At 43.8% G+C, this 15,838-nt stretch overlaps 1 protein-coding gene across 1 annotated transcript in view; it reads left to right on the top strand.

The window, feature by feature from the left end:
• The first annotated feature begins 10,331 nt into the window (after window positions 1-10,331).
• Window positions 10,332-15,838, top strand: part of KIF5C (kinesin family member 5C) — a 156,577-nt gene continuing 151,070 nt past the window's right edge. The window contains exon 1 of the mRNA XM_059166812.1: window positions 10,332-10,855. Within this exon, the coding sequence (XP_059022795.1) occupies window positions 10,730-10,855 (126 nt within the window). The 5' untranslated portion in view covers window positions 10,332-10,729. The remainder of the gene's footprint in view (window positions 10,856-15,838) is intronic.

The raw sequence follows: 15,838 nt of genomic DNA on the forward strand, positions 1-15,838 counted from the left end.
AGTGGGAAGTCTGTACCTGTCCATTTTTTCAGGGTTTGTTTCATGTTAGCCTCCCAGAAAAATTAAACACATCTACCTTTGTACCAGGAGGGTAAGAGAAGGTTACCTTCTCTGTATATATTACAATATTGCAGGCTATTACTCTTTGTAACTTTGTTAGTGTAATAGACATTATTTTGGTTACTAATGAGGTGGAACAATTTTTCATGCATTTACAGATAATTTGTAATTCTTTTGTATATTGAGTTTTTATGTTCTGGGCTAGGTTTTCTATTGTGCACTACCACTGTCCCATTGATTTATAAGAATTCTTTATTAACGATACTGACTCTTTGTCTTATATGTTGCAAAACGCTTCCTTAGTGGATTGTTTTATTTTATTATTGTATATGATGTTTGAGGTATAGGATCTTATATTTTTTTAAAGGATTTCATTTGTTTATCTGACAGAGAGAGACAGAGAGAGTGTGTGAGAGAGTGAGCACAAGCAGGAGGAGCAGCAGAGGGAGAGAGCGAAGCAGGTTCCCCCTGAGCAGGCAGCCCGATGCAGGGCTTGATCCCAGGACCCTGGGATCATGACCTAAGCTGAAGGCAGACGCTTAACTGACTGAGCCACCCAGGTGCCCCTACGATTTTGTATTTTTGTGAAATTTAATGTATTGCTTTTTTCCTTTGATGATAGCTATCTAAGGGGTTTTTTTTGTTTGTTTTTGCTTTTTGTGGTTTTTTTTCTTGCCTTAGAATGGTTGTTATTTTTCTTTTAATCACTGTATATCTTATCTCCCACCTAGAATGAAACTCTTTTTGAGAGAAAGGTCTGTTTCCAAAGTTGTATTGCTTGATTCTACTCTCTGCCCGGTTTCAGTATAAGTGATTAGTAAGTGACAGTTAATTTATTTATTGGTTGTTAAACCTTCTAAAATGGCCCCATTGATCTATGCCTCCTGATAGTCACACCTATGTGGAATACCTTCCTTTTGAAAGTGTGCTGGACCAGTGGTTTGCTTCTAATCAATGAAGCATGACAAAAGGAATGGATAAGATTAAGCTATAAAAAACTGTGATATTGGGGGCACCTGGTCGTGTAATTGGTTGAGCTCAGGAGCTCAGGAGCTTAGGTCATGATCTCTAGGTGGTGGAATCCAGCCCTGAATAGGGTTCTGCATTTAGTAGGGAGGCTACCTCCCCTCTCCCTCTGTCCCTCCCCCTGCTCAGGAGCCTGTGCACACTCTCCCTCTTCAAAATACATAAGTAAAGCTTTAAAACAAAACAGAACAAAACTGAGAGCCCTATTGTTTTGTTCTCTCTTGCTTGTTCTGTTGATGCCTTTTGCTCTTGGGAGGTTTACATGACAAGGAGCTAAGGGTAGCCAACGGTCAGTGAGGAGTGGAATTCTACCAAAAACCATAAGAGCAAGCTTGGAAGTGGATCCTTTCCTAGTTGAGCCTTGAGATGGTTATAACCCTGGCTGTATTAGAGAAAAAACCTGGGCCACAGTGCTCGGCTAAGTGATGCCCAAGATGCCTGACTCACTGTGAAATAACAAATGTTTTAAGCTTTTAGGTTTGGAGGTGATTTGTTACACAGTGATAACAAACACAATTGCTGGGGGAAAAAAAGACTTCTTCTCTTTGGATACTATTTCTTTGATTTTTATGGACCCCCCCCCCATCTCATTTACTACCTCAAAAAGTAAAGGAGGACCTCTATAGGGAACCACATCAACCTTGGAAATCTCAGGTGTCTTTAACATGTTTCCAAGACACTGCTTACAGAGGGTGCTGCTGTATTTCTTCACTGTGGGTTACAGAACATGTTTATATTTATTCCTCTTTCCCACAGTGTCTGAGGAGGATCAGCTGCTGACTAGAGGAGTCCCCTGTGCTTTGCTGAGCATTGCGATGAGTTTGGGATTACAAACCTGGGACAGAGCTGGAACACCATGGATTGGCTCTGTCACTGGATATGAGCTGGGTGTGAGAAGTCAGGGCCAGGAGCGAAGAATCACATGGGTGTCAGGAAGGAAAGGGACCCTCTGTGGTGCACAGTGGACATGGTATTTTGAAGATATGAAGTCTCTGTTGATTTTTAAGTAGGTCCCCATGGGGTATGTAATAGAAATCCTCATCTGTGAGTCCTCCGACATTTTGAGCAAAGTTTACAATACTTCTTCATGCTTTCCTGGGAGTAGATGTGCGAGAGGAAGTGTGGAATTCTGTCTCCAGATGGGGCGAGAATGTACTTCGGCACAATTGCTGGAAGAATAGGACGTTGCCAACCCACAGGCCACTCTGGGATTGTGCTGAGGTAGCTCTCAAAAAGGCAGGGTGTCCATGTCCCTCACCTCCTGAGGCTCGGCTCCTAATCAGGGCCTGGTGCCTGGAGCCTGCATTCTGCTCTGGGATTGCCAGTGCCCAGCTGTGGTGCTCCCACTCCCACCCCCAAGACACAGAGTTTAGCTTTTCTTTCTCATCTCCTCTCCCTCCTTAGAATAAGTGGTTTTGCATTTTATTCGTCCAAAGCCCTGAATTTTTTTCTGTAAGAATTAATACTAAAAGTAGAATCTAGTACAATAAATCTCAGTTGATGCGTCCACTAGACAGGGCTTCCTCCCTCAGATCAGCTAATGCCGTGTTAAAGGGAGGTGACAGCCTTTGCTTCTTCCCCACTGAGCCGGGTTACCTGGACATCTTGAACTGAGGTGTTGTATCTTAAAAGACATCCAGATATTCTATTCTATGCCGATAGAAGAGTTTCACAGGTTTTCAAGGGATTTTTTTCAACATCTTTAAAAATATTTTCATCTGTTCATTTGGTTTTTAATCTTCACTGTGGCCGGGTATTTTTTGTACTTATAGGAATGAAGCAGGGCCTGGGCAATCAGAAATGATTAAACCCACACGGGGACCAGCAGACCCCAGGGTTTGAGTTAAATGGCTACCCTAGTGACTGCCGAAGACGGGAGCTGATGTGAAAATTGAAGCAATTACCTAGATCACTCAGGCAGAAGCATTTCTGAAGCTTTTTTTTTCCTTGAACAATCCAGATAATTACTTCAATTTACACTTCTTACTGGCAGTAGAGACTGATGGAAACTGCTCTCTAGGAGTGAGCTGAGTAGAGAGAAGCAGCGTTCTCACAAAAAGATCCTGATAACTCAGGAGACAATGGGAGTGTCGGGGAGAATTCAGTGCTTCCGGCCTTGATTTCTACAGGCTTCGGCAAGTCAAAGCAAGACTGTTCATCATTGCCTGAATGACCCACTCTCTGTTTTATCTCAGCAGTGATGTTTGAAGGCCATGCAAGTGTTGCTGGTGGAGGCACTGGATGAAAATGTGGTTAGGGAACTTCCAATCTGTTTGAAGCCCTTACCCTGTGCTACCCAGTGAGTTGGCTAACTGCCTTCCAAGGACCCATAAATCTCTGCTTGGGGAAGACCTTGCCGGGGCAGGAGAGAGAGGTGTGGGGTGGGTACTGTTCTGGACAAGCATTCCACACCTGTTAATTGAAGCAGGAGCCAACATCAGGGCAGCCAGACTTAATCATTCCCTTGCAGAAATGACTCATTCACTAGGGTCCTTAGTGGATTCATTTCTATAATGGGAAATTCATATTTTTGATCATTCATTAAAAAGATCTTATTTATTTATTTGACAGAGAGAGAGAGAGACAGCGAGAGAGGGAACACAAGCAGGGGGAGTGGGAGAGGGAGAGGGAGAACAGGTTTCTTGCTGGGCAGGGAGCAAGATGAGGGGCTTGATCCCTGCACCCTGGGATCATGGCCTGAGCTGAAGGCAGCTGGTTAATGATTGAGCCACCCAGTTGCCCTGGAAATTCCTATTTATGAATGATGAATGAATAATGTATGACTGCATGAAAAACATTTATTGAGTTGCTACTTTGTGCCTGGCATCATGCCAAGCCTTGGAATGATTAACTTTATATTAATCGATACATTTTTCCCCCTTTTTCTCATGTTTTCTTGGGAGGGGTGATTCCTCCAATCTCTTCACAATCTCTCCCAGACTTCAATTCCAAACCATTTTCTCACAGATCTCTCTTTTAATTCTCACTTATCCAGAATAGATAATATTTTTAGCGCCATTTCAACAGATGGAATAAAAAAAAATTCATTCAGAGAAGCTGAATTCATTTTCCAAAGTTATAGAACTCATTAGCAGCAGAACAGGAATGAAAAATGTAGGTCCTGAGCCCAAGGCTCCATCTACAAGGCAACTTATTTTCAGGTTCATATATTCAATTCATTAGTCCTTGCCATTATCATGATCATGATGGACATGAATTGATCATTCAGAAATGGTCTATCAAGCATGTAAGTAATGCATGGTCCCCATTACATAGATACAGGTGCAAGACACACTCAAGACATTTAACAGAAAGAGCTGTGAAATGGAAAGCACTGGAGAATGGTACCAGACAATAACAGGAACATCATTGCAAGGCAGCAAGTGCTTAGGTGCCAAAGCAGAGATATTCAGGAAGGTTTTCAAAGGTCAATTTCTTGTTCTTTTGATGTTATAGGTTTTTAAAAATTGAGATACAGGGACGCCTGGGTGGCTCAGTTGGTTAAGTGGCTGCCTTCGGCTCAGGTCATGATCCCAGCGTCCTGGGATCGAGTCCCACATCGGGCTCCTTGCTTGGCAGGGAGCCTGCTTCTCCCTCTGCCTCTGCCTGCCACTCTGTCTGCCTGTGCTTGCTCTCACTTCTCTCTCTATGACAAATAAATAAATAAAATCTTAAAAAAAAATTGAGATACAATTGACATGTTGTATTAATTTCAGATGCACAGCTTAATGACTTGATATATGTATATATTGTGGAGTGATCCCCACAATGAGTTTAGTTAACCTATGTTCCCATACATAATGACAAATTTTTTTCTTGTGAGGCGAGCTCTATTCTCTTGGCAACTTTCAAATATGCAACACAGTATTGTTAACTATCATTACCATGCTGTACATAACATCCCTAGGACTTACTTATCTTATGACTGGAAGTTTGTACTTTTGGCTCCCATCTTCCAATTCCCCCACTCCTACCCCATGCCCCTGGCAGCCACCAACTTGTTCACTATGTCTGTGAGTTCGTTTTTGTTTGTTTGTTTATTTATTTATTTATTTTTAAAGATTTTATTTATTTATTTGACAGACAGAAATCACAAGTAGGCAGAGAAGCAGGCAGAGAGAGAGAGAGGGAAGCAGGCTCCCTGCTGAGCAGAGAGCCCGATGCGGGACTCGATCCCAGGACCCTGAGATCATGACCTGAGCCGAAGGCAGGGCTTAACCCACTGAGCCACCCAGGCGGCGCCCTGTTTGTTTGTTTAGTTTCTACATATAAGTGAGATCATATAGTAGCCATCTTTCTCTGCCTGACTTATTTTACTTGGCATAATGCCATCAAGGTCCATTCATGTTGTTGCGAATGGCAGTATATTTTTATGGCTGAATAATATTCACTCACGTGTGTTAATATTCACTCACGTGTGTGTGTATGTGGGTTCTTTATCCATTCATTTCTTTTTTTTTTTTAAGATTTTATTTATTTATTTGACAGACAGAGATCACAAGTATGCAGAGAGGCAGACAGAGAGGCAGGCAGAGAGAGAGAAGGGGAAGCAGGGATCCCGATGCAGGGCTCGATCCCGGGACCCTGAGATCATGACATGAGCCAAAGGCAGAGACTTAACCCCTGAGCCACCCAGGTGCCCCCTAGCCATTCATTTCTTGATGGCCACTTGAGTTATTTCCCTATCCTGGCTATTATAAATAATGCTGCAATGAGCATAGGAGTGCACACATCTCTTTGAGACAGTGATTTCATTTCCTTTGGATAAATACCCAGAAGGGGGATTGCTGGATGATATGGTTGCTCCATTAAAAAAATTTTTTTGAAGAACCTCCATCCTGTTTTCCATAATGGTTGCACCAATTTACTTTCCTACCAACCCTACATAAGGGTTTCTATCTTTTTAAAACTGTGGTAAAATAAGGACGCCTGAGTGGCTCAGTGGGTTAAGCCTCTGCCTTCAGATCAGGTCATGATCTCAGGGTCCTGGGATCAAGTCCCGCATCAGGCTCTCTGCTCGGAAGCAGGGAGCCTGCTTTCCCCTCTGTCTCTCTGCCTGCCTCTCTGCCTACTTGTCATCCCTCTCTCTCTCCGTCAAATAAATTAAAAAAAAAAAAATCTTTAAAAAATTAAAAAAAAAACCTATGGTAAAATATACCACAATAAAAAAATACATATTTTATAGCATTAAATTTGCCATTTTAACTATTATTAAGTGTACAGTTCAGTGGTATTAGGTACCTTCACATTGTTATGCAATCATTACTGCTATCAATCTCCAGAACATTTTTTTTCCCAATCTAAAACTCCATACTTGTTAAATAATAACTCCCCATTCCCCCTCCTCTCATGCCCCTGGCAACTACCATTCTACTTTCTCTCTATAAATTTGAATCCTCTAAGTGGCATGATAGATAATAGATATTTATCTTCTTGTGACTTTCTTATTTCCCTTAACACAATTTCCTCAAGGCTCATACATATTGTAGCATATGTCAGAATTTATTTTTAAGTCTGAAAAACATTATATTGTATGTATATACCACATTGTATTTATTCATTCATCCATAGATGTATACTTGGCTTGCTTCCACATTTTAGTTAATGAGAATAATGTTGCTATGAACATGGGTGTACAAATATCGGAGTCCTTGATTTCAATTCTTTGGAATATATATGCAGAAGTAGAATTAGGATCATCTGTTAATCTATTTTTAATTTTTTGAGGAGTTCCATAGTGTCTGCACCATTTTATGTTCCCACCAACAGTGCACAACAGTTTTGATTTCTCCACATCTTCTTCAACACTTATTTTCTGTGTTTGTTGGTAGTGGTCTATAATAGCCTTTCTAATGGATGTGATGTGATATCTCATTGTGGTTTTGATTTGCCTTTCTCTAAGATTAGTGACATTGAACATCTTTTTCTGTGCTTATTGGCCATTTGTATATTTTCTTTGGAGAAATACCTATTAAAGTCCTTTGCCCACTTTAAAGTTAGATTTTCTTTTATGGTTGATTTGTGGTAGTTCTTTATATATTCTGGATATCCCTTAATCAGTATATGATTTATAAATATCTCTTCTTCCATTTTGTGAGTTGCCTTTTCACTCTGTTAATAGTATCCTTTGATATATAAAAGTGTATCATTTTGATGTTGTTCAGTTTATCTATTTTCTCTTTTGTTTTCTGTGTTTGGGTATTTTTTTTTTAAAGATTTTATTTATTTATTTGACAGACAGAGATCACAAGTAGGCAGAGAGACAGGCAGAGAGAGGAGAAAGCAGGCTCCCTGCTGAGCAGAGAGCCCAACTCGGGGCTTGATCCCAGGCTTTAACCCACTGAGCCACCCAGGCACCCCTGTGTTTGGGTATTTTTAAGTGCGGGCCAATCATAGACTTTCCCTAGGATTTTTCAATTGTGCCTAGTCCACCTCCTTTTTTTTTTTTTTAACCTCCATCCCTTTGATTATTCCTTTTTAGCCACCACTGAGCTGTCTAACCAGGATATCTAACTTGTTTCTATGCTTCTTGAGGGTAATGATTTATTTTGTAACTTCCGCTCAAGTTGCACGTGGGCAGGAGGGGATGGGAGAAGTCTTTATCAAACCTTCTTTTAAAATTAATTAATTTACTTTGAGAAAAAGAGAATGAGTAGTAGAAGGAGCAGAGGGAGAGAGAAAATCTCAAACAAGCTCCCTGCTGAGTGTGGAGCCTGATGTCGGGCTCTATCTCACAACCTTGAGGTCATGACCTGTACTGAAACCAAGAACTGTATGTTCAACCAACTGAGCCATCAGGTACCCCCTTTATTAACCCTCTGGTGAAGAGTTCATTTAATAAACCTAACTTTATATATTTTGTGGTAGCAAATGTCATTTGCTAAGTTAATAGTTGATGAATAGATAGATGAATGAATAAATGAATAATGAATCCAGAGGCACACATGTCTTTCCATCCAGGTTATCCATGTGCATAAGGGTCTGGTAATCCTCTGTGGGTTTGGGGAAACTGGGGATTGGGCTGACCTCTCCAGTATATCATGAAGGTGACTGATAAAGATAGTAGATGTCTGAGTCAGAGCCTGAGAACTACTAAAATGATGAGAATTTGGTGCTTGGGCCTTTTTTAAAGCTACTTTCCCTGCATCTGAGGACAGGAAATCAAATTGGTGCTGCTCATAATGGCTTATGAAAGTTTGTTTTAGTAGGTCTGTCTTCGCAGCTAGGCAGAAAAACTGTATTCCCAGGTGTACTTGCATTAAATCAACAGATGTATTCCTTAAATTAACTAAGTAACGCTTTTGTTTTACCACCATTTGTTCAACACACAACAGCAATAACCACCACCACCACCACTAACATTCAAGGGTTTGTCCTATGTGCACGTCAGGCACCATGCTACATGCTTCAAAAGTATTATTTCTTTTAATTCCCTCAAAACCTCTATGAGATGATTATTATTCCAATTACAGAGATAAAATGGAGTCTTAAGGGATTTAAATACCTTTCCTTGGGTCTCACATCTAGTAAGTGGCCGGGCTGTTTACTTACTCAGGTAGCACTTCCTTCTAGGTTGGATTACTTATACAACACGCACTACTATGCACTAGATGCTAGAGACATAAAGATGAGGCAGATATCATTGCCCATGAGAATGTAGAGATAGAGATGTGCATAGGAGATTAGGAGTAGAAGAAGGAGGACACCTACCCTTTGTGGGCATTTAGTAAGTCAGAGAAGCCTTCCTAAGGAAGGAGGGTTGAGCTGAATCAAAGAGGAAAAGGTAGCACTGGAAAGGGAGAGTGGACATCTAATGGTTTAGCCAGCCCAGCACCATGTTCTTTTTCTGGGAATGACTTCCCTCTTCTTTTGGGACCTTCCCACCATCGTATTCCTCAAAGATCTTGCAAAGTTCTTCACTCTGATTGAGTCATCTAGGGCTAGACACCTAAGCCCATGCCAATCATAGGCTTTCCCTAGTTTTTTTTTTTTTTTCCTCCAAACCCAAACCAAGCAGACATCTATCCTTATCTAGTGGTAGATATTGAAGAATGAATCCCAGGGACTTTTGGCAGGTGGGTTTCCTGACATTTGGAGGGATCTGGAGTGAGAGAGAATGAGGCCAATACAAAGAGGAAACAGGGACAAGAGATAGAGAGAGTGTGTGTGTTGGTAGCCTGCCTGTTCCCTGGCTCCATTGTTTAATCATTTTTTGAATAAGCAAGATAATCTGGATTCTTCTGATAAATTCTCCTTTTTCCATGGTAGCCCCAGTTGTGTTTCTATTAGTTTTTACTCTACGAACCCTATTTAATATGTTTACTTAGTAATAGGCATGAATGGATGACTCCTAGAGAGCAAATGGCTACACAAAGTATCAGAACAAGCACAGAAATCAGTGAATGGTGGAAGACACAAGTAGTTTGTCAATGTGTAAACATTACGACAAGAAGTGTAGGAGATGAGACCAGCAATAGACAAAAATCTGATCATGGGTTCTATACTATGCAAAGGACTTTAGAACTTGATCCTGTATATATTCTGCTTATTCTACAGGTTCTAATTTGGCATTAGACAGAAGTTCTGTAAACCTCACTATTATGAATAGTAATTAAGAGGTTCTTAACCTGAAAATCACAGGCAGGCTTTTGTTGTCCCCAAATCCAATGAAATAGCATGAAAAATCTGTGGGTGTGTATGAATTTGTTTTTGGTTCTTGTTATGGAAAATGTCCTCAACTTTCATCAGATATTAAAGCAGTCCCTGATCTAACATATGTTGTGAACTGGTATGTGCAGGCATTTTAGGGAATGATGGCTTCAAATATTCATGCAAACCTTTTTTCCCTTAATTTCATCACAACTCTTACAAAACAGTTCAGCAAAGAAAAAATACTTTATAACGTTTCTGCTGGCCATTGATTTAAGGCTTTTCCTTGGAGATCATGAAAACATGTAAACAGGGGATATAGACCTGGTTTATATAGAGATTTTAACTGGGAATGCTGGAGATGACCTCCACCCTGTTCTTGGCTTGGGCAGCCAGACCAGAACTATAGGCTTTCGGAGGTGGCATCTGGGGTACTACCGTTGTACCCAAAAGCCAATGTAAGTAGCATCCTTGTCCTTCCACCAGCAAGTGGAGAGACTACAAGTCCCAGGATTCTTCCACACTTGGAGCCGGGGCGAGGGCGGGGCGGATCTCTGCAGTGACGTCACCATCCCGGGGCGAGACGGAGGTGGGCGGGGCGAAGGGGCGGGCCGGGGAGGTGGCGGAGCGCGCTGGTGCTGATGCAGGATGGCTGAGCGCGCAGGAGCCCGGGAGGTCTGAGCCGGGCGAGGCTCGCTCCCTGCGCATCGCCTAGTCCGCCGGCCGCGTGGTCGCGGGCAGGTGGGCCCGGAGCGCCGCGCCCGGCCGGGGCCAGGCCAGGGAAGGCAAGTCTGCAGGACCCGAGGGGCCGGAGGCTTATAGAAACCTGCCCGGTCTGGGAGCGGCCCGAGCTGCCCAGCCCGCCGAGTTCGCGATGACCTGCTGAGAAGCTTCGTTGGAGGCTGCAGGCGGTGCGGTTCGTGGCCTCCTCCCTCGTCCTGCTGAGCCCCGACCCCCCACCCTTCCCCGCTCCCCCTCCCTGCCGCCGGCCGAGATGGCGGATCCAGCCGAATGCAGCATCAAAGTGATGTGTCGGTTCCGGCCCCTCAACGAAGCAGAGATTCTCCGAGGGGACAAATTCATCCCCAAATTTAAAGGCGATGAGACCGTGGTGATTGGGGTAAGTGTCCGGGATGTGTGGCTTCTCTGCTGCTTCGCGCCGCAGCCGGGCTCCCGAACGCCCCAGACAGCAGAGGTGTTCGCCACCCCTTCGGACATCCCCCACAGGGTTGCCCTCTCCCATAGACTTGAAGAGAAACCCCCTCCCCCACGCCCTGTAGTTCGCTCCCGGGCGGTGGAGGGGCGACTGGGGGCGGCAGGGCGGGCCCAGGTGGCGAGAGTAGAGGTGGGGGGCGAGGAAGGGTTCGGCGCCGCCATTGTTCTCGGGGTGGGGGCCCTCGTGGGCCTATTGTTCCCGGCTTGGCCACGCCGCGTGGGTTGAGTGCTCCCGTTACCCTCAAGCGGGGTTCTCAGGTTCCCCTTAAAGTAGGATCTCTGCACCCCACAAATGGTTGCAGGCATCAGTTCGATTTATCGAACACTTTACCTGTTCTTCTCACGACCTTTGCAAAAGGAAAAGAAAAAAAGGTACTGGAAAAATCCTAGCCTCGGCTGGGAGCTCCCACGCCGTGTAGACGCGGCTCCCCGCGGCGTTTCACCTTGCCCTGCGTGCAGAAGGCGGGGGGGAATGTAGAGAACTGATGGCCTTGGTGTCCCCGGGAAGGCCTGGTATGTCTCCTGCTTCCTCTCAATCCAGACTGCCCTGGACGTGGTCTCCAGGTCTGACCCCTCCCCAGTGCGGCGACCTGGTGTCCACAGCCCCTCGGATGTTCCTCGCCCTGGATGGAGAGTAGGCTGTGTGCCCACATCTGTGGGGCTAGGGGGCCCTGAGCGCAGCCAAATAGCCCCTCTCTGCCAGGAGTAGAAGTTACTTTGTGTGGTTGGGTCAACCCCTTCCCCCACCCCCCACCCCCCACCCCCCCAACCTTTCCTTCCGTCCCCTCTTCCCCTCCTCCCACTTGGCTCCCTTTCTGCAGCCCGGGCTGCCGGTGGGGGCAGGGAATACCATTGGGTTTTAGTTCTTAAAGCAATATGTCAAATGAAATAAACCAGCCTTTCCCACCCCCCGCCCCCCGCCCTTTCACCCTCCGTTGTCCCCAGCGTGTGTAGCTGACGGTGCCCTCTTTGTATGCGAGCCGCGTGGGGAGGGACCGACTTAATGGGAGCCTCCCGATCCCCGCTGACATATTCCTGGCAGCCCGCTCGAGGCTGCTGATGCAGCCTTCCCGTCCCTGGCATTGATTAAGTGATGTCATCCCGATTACTGAGCATGCTCCGGCTAACCCCCTCCCTCCGATTCCCCCAGTGGCTGGTGTATTTAGGTCAAGTGATTGACAGGTGACAGTTGATCCAGGGTCTCTGCCGGCGTCTGCCAAGCCTTTCTTGAGCACCAGAGGCTGACGTTTACCGGCCCAAGCAGCCCCAGTATCTCCTTCACCAAGGTTGTGCTGCAGTCCCTGCGAAGGGCCCCGGGGGACTAGCAGGTGCTAGCAGAATCGGTAGGCGGTCGTTCTCAGGCGAAAGGGAAAGGGTAATGGAGGCGAGGCCCTGGCCTTTGCTCAGGAGCTTCATCTCATACCTCCCTTAGAGAGGGAGCTCCCCATGACCACCTCTTTCCCCCTTCCCATTTTCACAGTCATCTGGAAACCCTGACCTCCAAATGCTATGTGGATTGGTATTTATTCCAAGAGCTGACCTATGAGGGTAGGACAGAGGGCTTTTCTCTCCGCTTAGTGTTAATTTGAAGAGAAGGTGGATGCACAGTTATTGATGAGGAGGAGAATTCTATACTTAATGGCAGATATGGGATCTGCAGCCAGCACATGGGGCAGATAGAAGCTTGTTTGGGTTACACCTCTCAGCTGGGATCAGCCTACAGTCTGATTTGCTGTTTCCTGAGCTGTGGTTTAGATAGAGTGGGAGTTACTGGGGACATCTAGTCCCTGCCCCTTACCTTGTAACAATTTTTTAAACAAATAATTATGCAGCGCTAGAGGTTTTAAAGAAAAGACTGGAGTTGTTGTTTCTTCTCCTTCCACTTCTCCTCCTCCTCTTTTCTCTCTTCCTTCTCTTCTCCTTCTTCTTGCTCCTTTTCATCTTCCTCTTCTTCTTCCTCCTCCTCCCCCCCTTTTCTCTTCCTCCTCTTCCTATTCTTTCTCAGTCTTCTAAGAGGGATACACCAAGACTAATGAAATAGAATAATCCTCTTTGATCTGTGCGCAAGGCAGAGATCCTAAGAACTATACCTATTTCCCATCTAAGAATACATATGATACTGACTAAGTACATTATAACAAAGTCACTATAAGTGACTATAAGTAATTTCAACAAAAAATTGTGGATGTGAATATGCATGTAACTCTTCAACCATAAAGTGAAAATTTTGATTATCTCACTATAATCCTTTAATACAACAGTTTTGAATTTTCTTTAAGAAGTTTATTTATTGAAATAAAGCATTCATATAGAAAAGTGTTTTCATAGGGTACAGCTTATAAAGCTCTTATAAGTAACCACTGCCTTGTAACCACTGGTCAGACTAAAACAGACATTTTGGGGACCCCAGAAGTCCCATTAGGATCCCTCCCAGTCACTAGCTGCCTCTCCTTTAGGGTAACCACTCTTTTAACTTCTGATGCTATAAATTAGCTTTTTTTTTTTTTTTTTTTTTTTTTTAAATAAACCTGATATACATAAAACCCTATAGTATGTTTGCTTTTGTGTGTGGCTTCTTGCAGTCAGCATCATGCTTGTCAAATTCATCCATGCTGTGGTGTGTAGCAAGTTTGTTATCCTCTTTGTTCTGTAGTACCCCATTGTATGAACGTACCACAGTTTGTTCGTCCATCAACTGTTGGTAGACCTTTAGTTAGTTTCCAGTTCGGGGTTAATATAGACAAAGCTGCTGTGAACATTGTTTTATACATTTTTTGGTGAGAGTACACACAGAACAGAAGACTGTCAGATGCTGAAGATATTGGGATTGTGCTAGGACCATTCTTTTCCAAAATAATAAAGTGTAACCAAAGGAAAGGACCATTCTAGCAGCTCTTATCATGTTTTGTACACTGAGTGGAATGGTTCCCACGTCGGTTCAGTTGCAATTAGCCCACATGGCTGGTTCAGTTGCAGGTGGAGACTGCCTTAGGTGAGCATTTCTTTCCTTGCTTGTAGAAGTGCAGATTGTGGGGATGACCAAAGAAGGCCAGAACCATCCAGAAATGTCAGTCATCTTCACTCCTAACAGATACATGTAAAAAATGAATTTCTGGGGAGTAGCTGTTAGTCTACATTCAGAATCCCAAAATTCTCTCTCTCTCTTTTTTTAAACCACAGTCATTTTTTTTTTTCTTTAAAGTTCTGTTCAATTTTTATGGAGATGTATGTTAAGAGAGATTATGCAGGTGGAGTTTCTAGATTTGTCTGTTTAAGAAAATGTCCTGTCTTGCAGGAATCACCTCTACCACTCTTGCATCCCCCCCTTCCCCCCCCCCCCCAGCTCCTATACAAAGCTTCCTTTCTCTGAGCACCCCAGCCACAGTCTCTTCCCACTGAACTCCTATGGCAATATTTTGTATATGATCTTGTAACTTTGTTGTCTTAGATTGTTATTAGTTTTATCATATGTCTAATGACATTGTAAGCCATGTATAGAGATACTGACCATCTGTATTTTGCTTCTTTGTACTTCCCAGGGCCTTGCCCACAGAAAGCACTTAATAAGTATTTATTGATCTCTTTGTTGAATCTAGAAATCTTCACTTTGGTATATTTAACTTATTTTGTGGGCTGTTAATTGGCTCTAGGCTTCAGGGAATAGGTAAAAAACCAGTTTTAAAGAGAAGTGCTATTCCTTTGAGCAGCCCTGGTAAGACAGCAGAATATCATAAGAAAATTGGGAAAGCACTACCTTCAGCTTTGTTAAAAATTTAAAAAGCTATCGACAGTGGTGGTGAGCTAGAAGTGGAGGGTGGGGATGATCTAGTGATTAGAAAGGGACTCCACATAAATGAATTCTTCAGAGGAATAATATTGGATTTATAGCATATCTCGAAGTACACCCTCTCACCCGCCAACCCCCCTTCCCCCGTTGGCTGCTTAAAGTCCTGGTGAGTCAGCCATTACTTAAGGCTCTGACTATTGGTTTTGATCTATCTGTATTGATATAAACTCTGTCTTGGAGAGTTCCCAGTAAGGTTCTTTGAAATAGACCTTGATACTCACGTTTCCTCATTTGGGGCTTTCCTCTTCTTCAGAGTCCTAGGGAAGCAGTAAGTTCTGACCTATTTGACATCAGCCATGAGCTCCGAGCTAGTCAGTGGCATAGAAGGTGGCCTCATTCTGCAGGAACTTAGATTAGTTGTGGGCAGTGAATGGGCAAGAAAGAACCAGGACCAAAACCTCATTCCAAGTTAGAGTTACTGTGGAGTTAAAGACTAAAGAAGTGAAGAAATATGGCTAATTTTTTTCCTTTTGTCCATAGTAATGGTCTCTAAAACCAAGAATATTAAGCAGTTTTCATTTTAAATTTATATGGAATAAAATCACTTTTTTGAGGATATAGTTCTATCCTTGGGGCTTTGAGAAGTACAGAGTCGTGTTGCTATGCTCTGTTAGTTTCCTTTTGCTGTTGTAACATAATTACAGATTAAAGGCTTAAAACTATACAAGTTAATTATCACACAGTTTCTGTAGATCAGAATCCATCAGAGCTGCTAGTTTCTCTGTTTAGAGTCTCTAAGGTCAAGGCCAAGCTACATGGCAGGGCCATGTTCTGTTCTAGGGGCAAATCCACTTCTTTGCTCATTCAGGTTGGTGGCAGAATCCTTATGGTTGTAGGAGTGAGGTCCTGTTTCCTTGCTGGCTGTCAGGCCTGGCTGTTCTCAGATTCTAGAGTCCACTGCGAGGTCCTAGTCACGTGGCCCCCTTGTCATCTTAAAAACCAGCAATAGGTTGGTCCCTCTCATGGTTCACATCTCCCCTGCAACTTCCATGGCATGTCTGTCTTCCTGACTTTCCTGCCTCCCCCTTCCTCTTTTAAGGG

This window comes from Mustela lutreola, chromosome 3, assembly GCF_030435805.1.
Source record: "Mustela lutreola isolate mMusLut2 chromosome 3, mMusLut2.pri, whole genome shotgun sequence".
NCBI lineage: Eukaryota > Metazoa > Chordata > Mammalia > Carnivora > Mustelidae > Mustela > Mustela lutreola.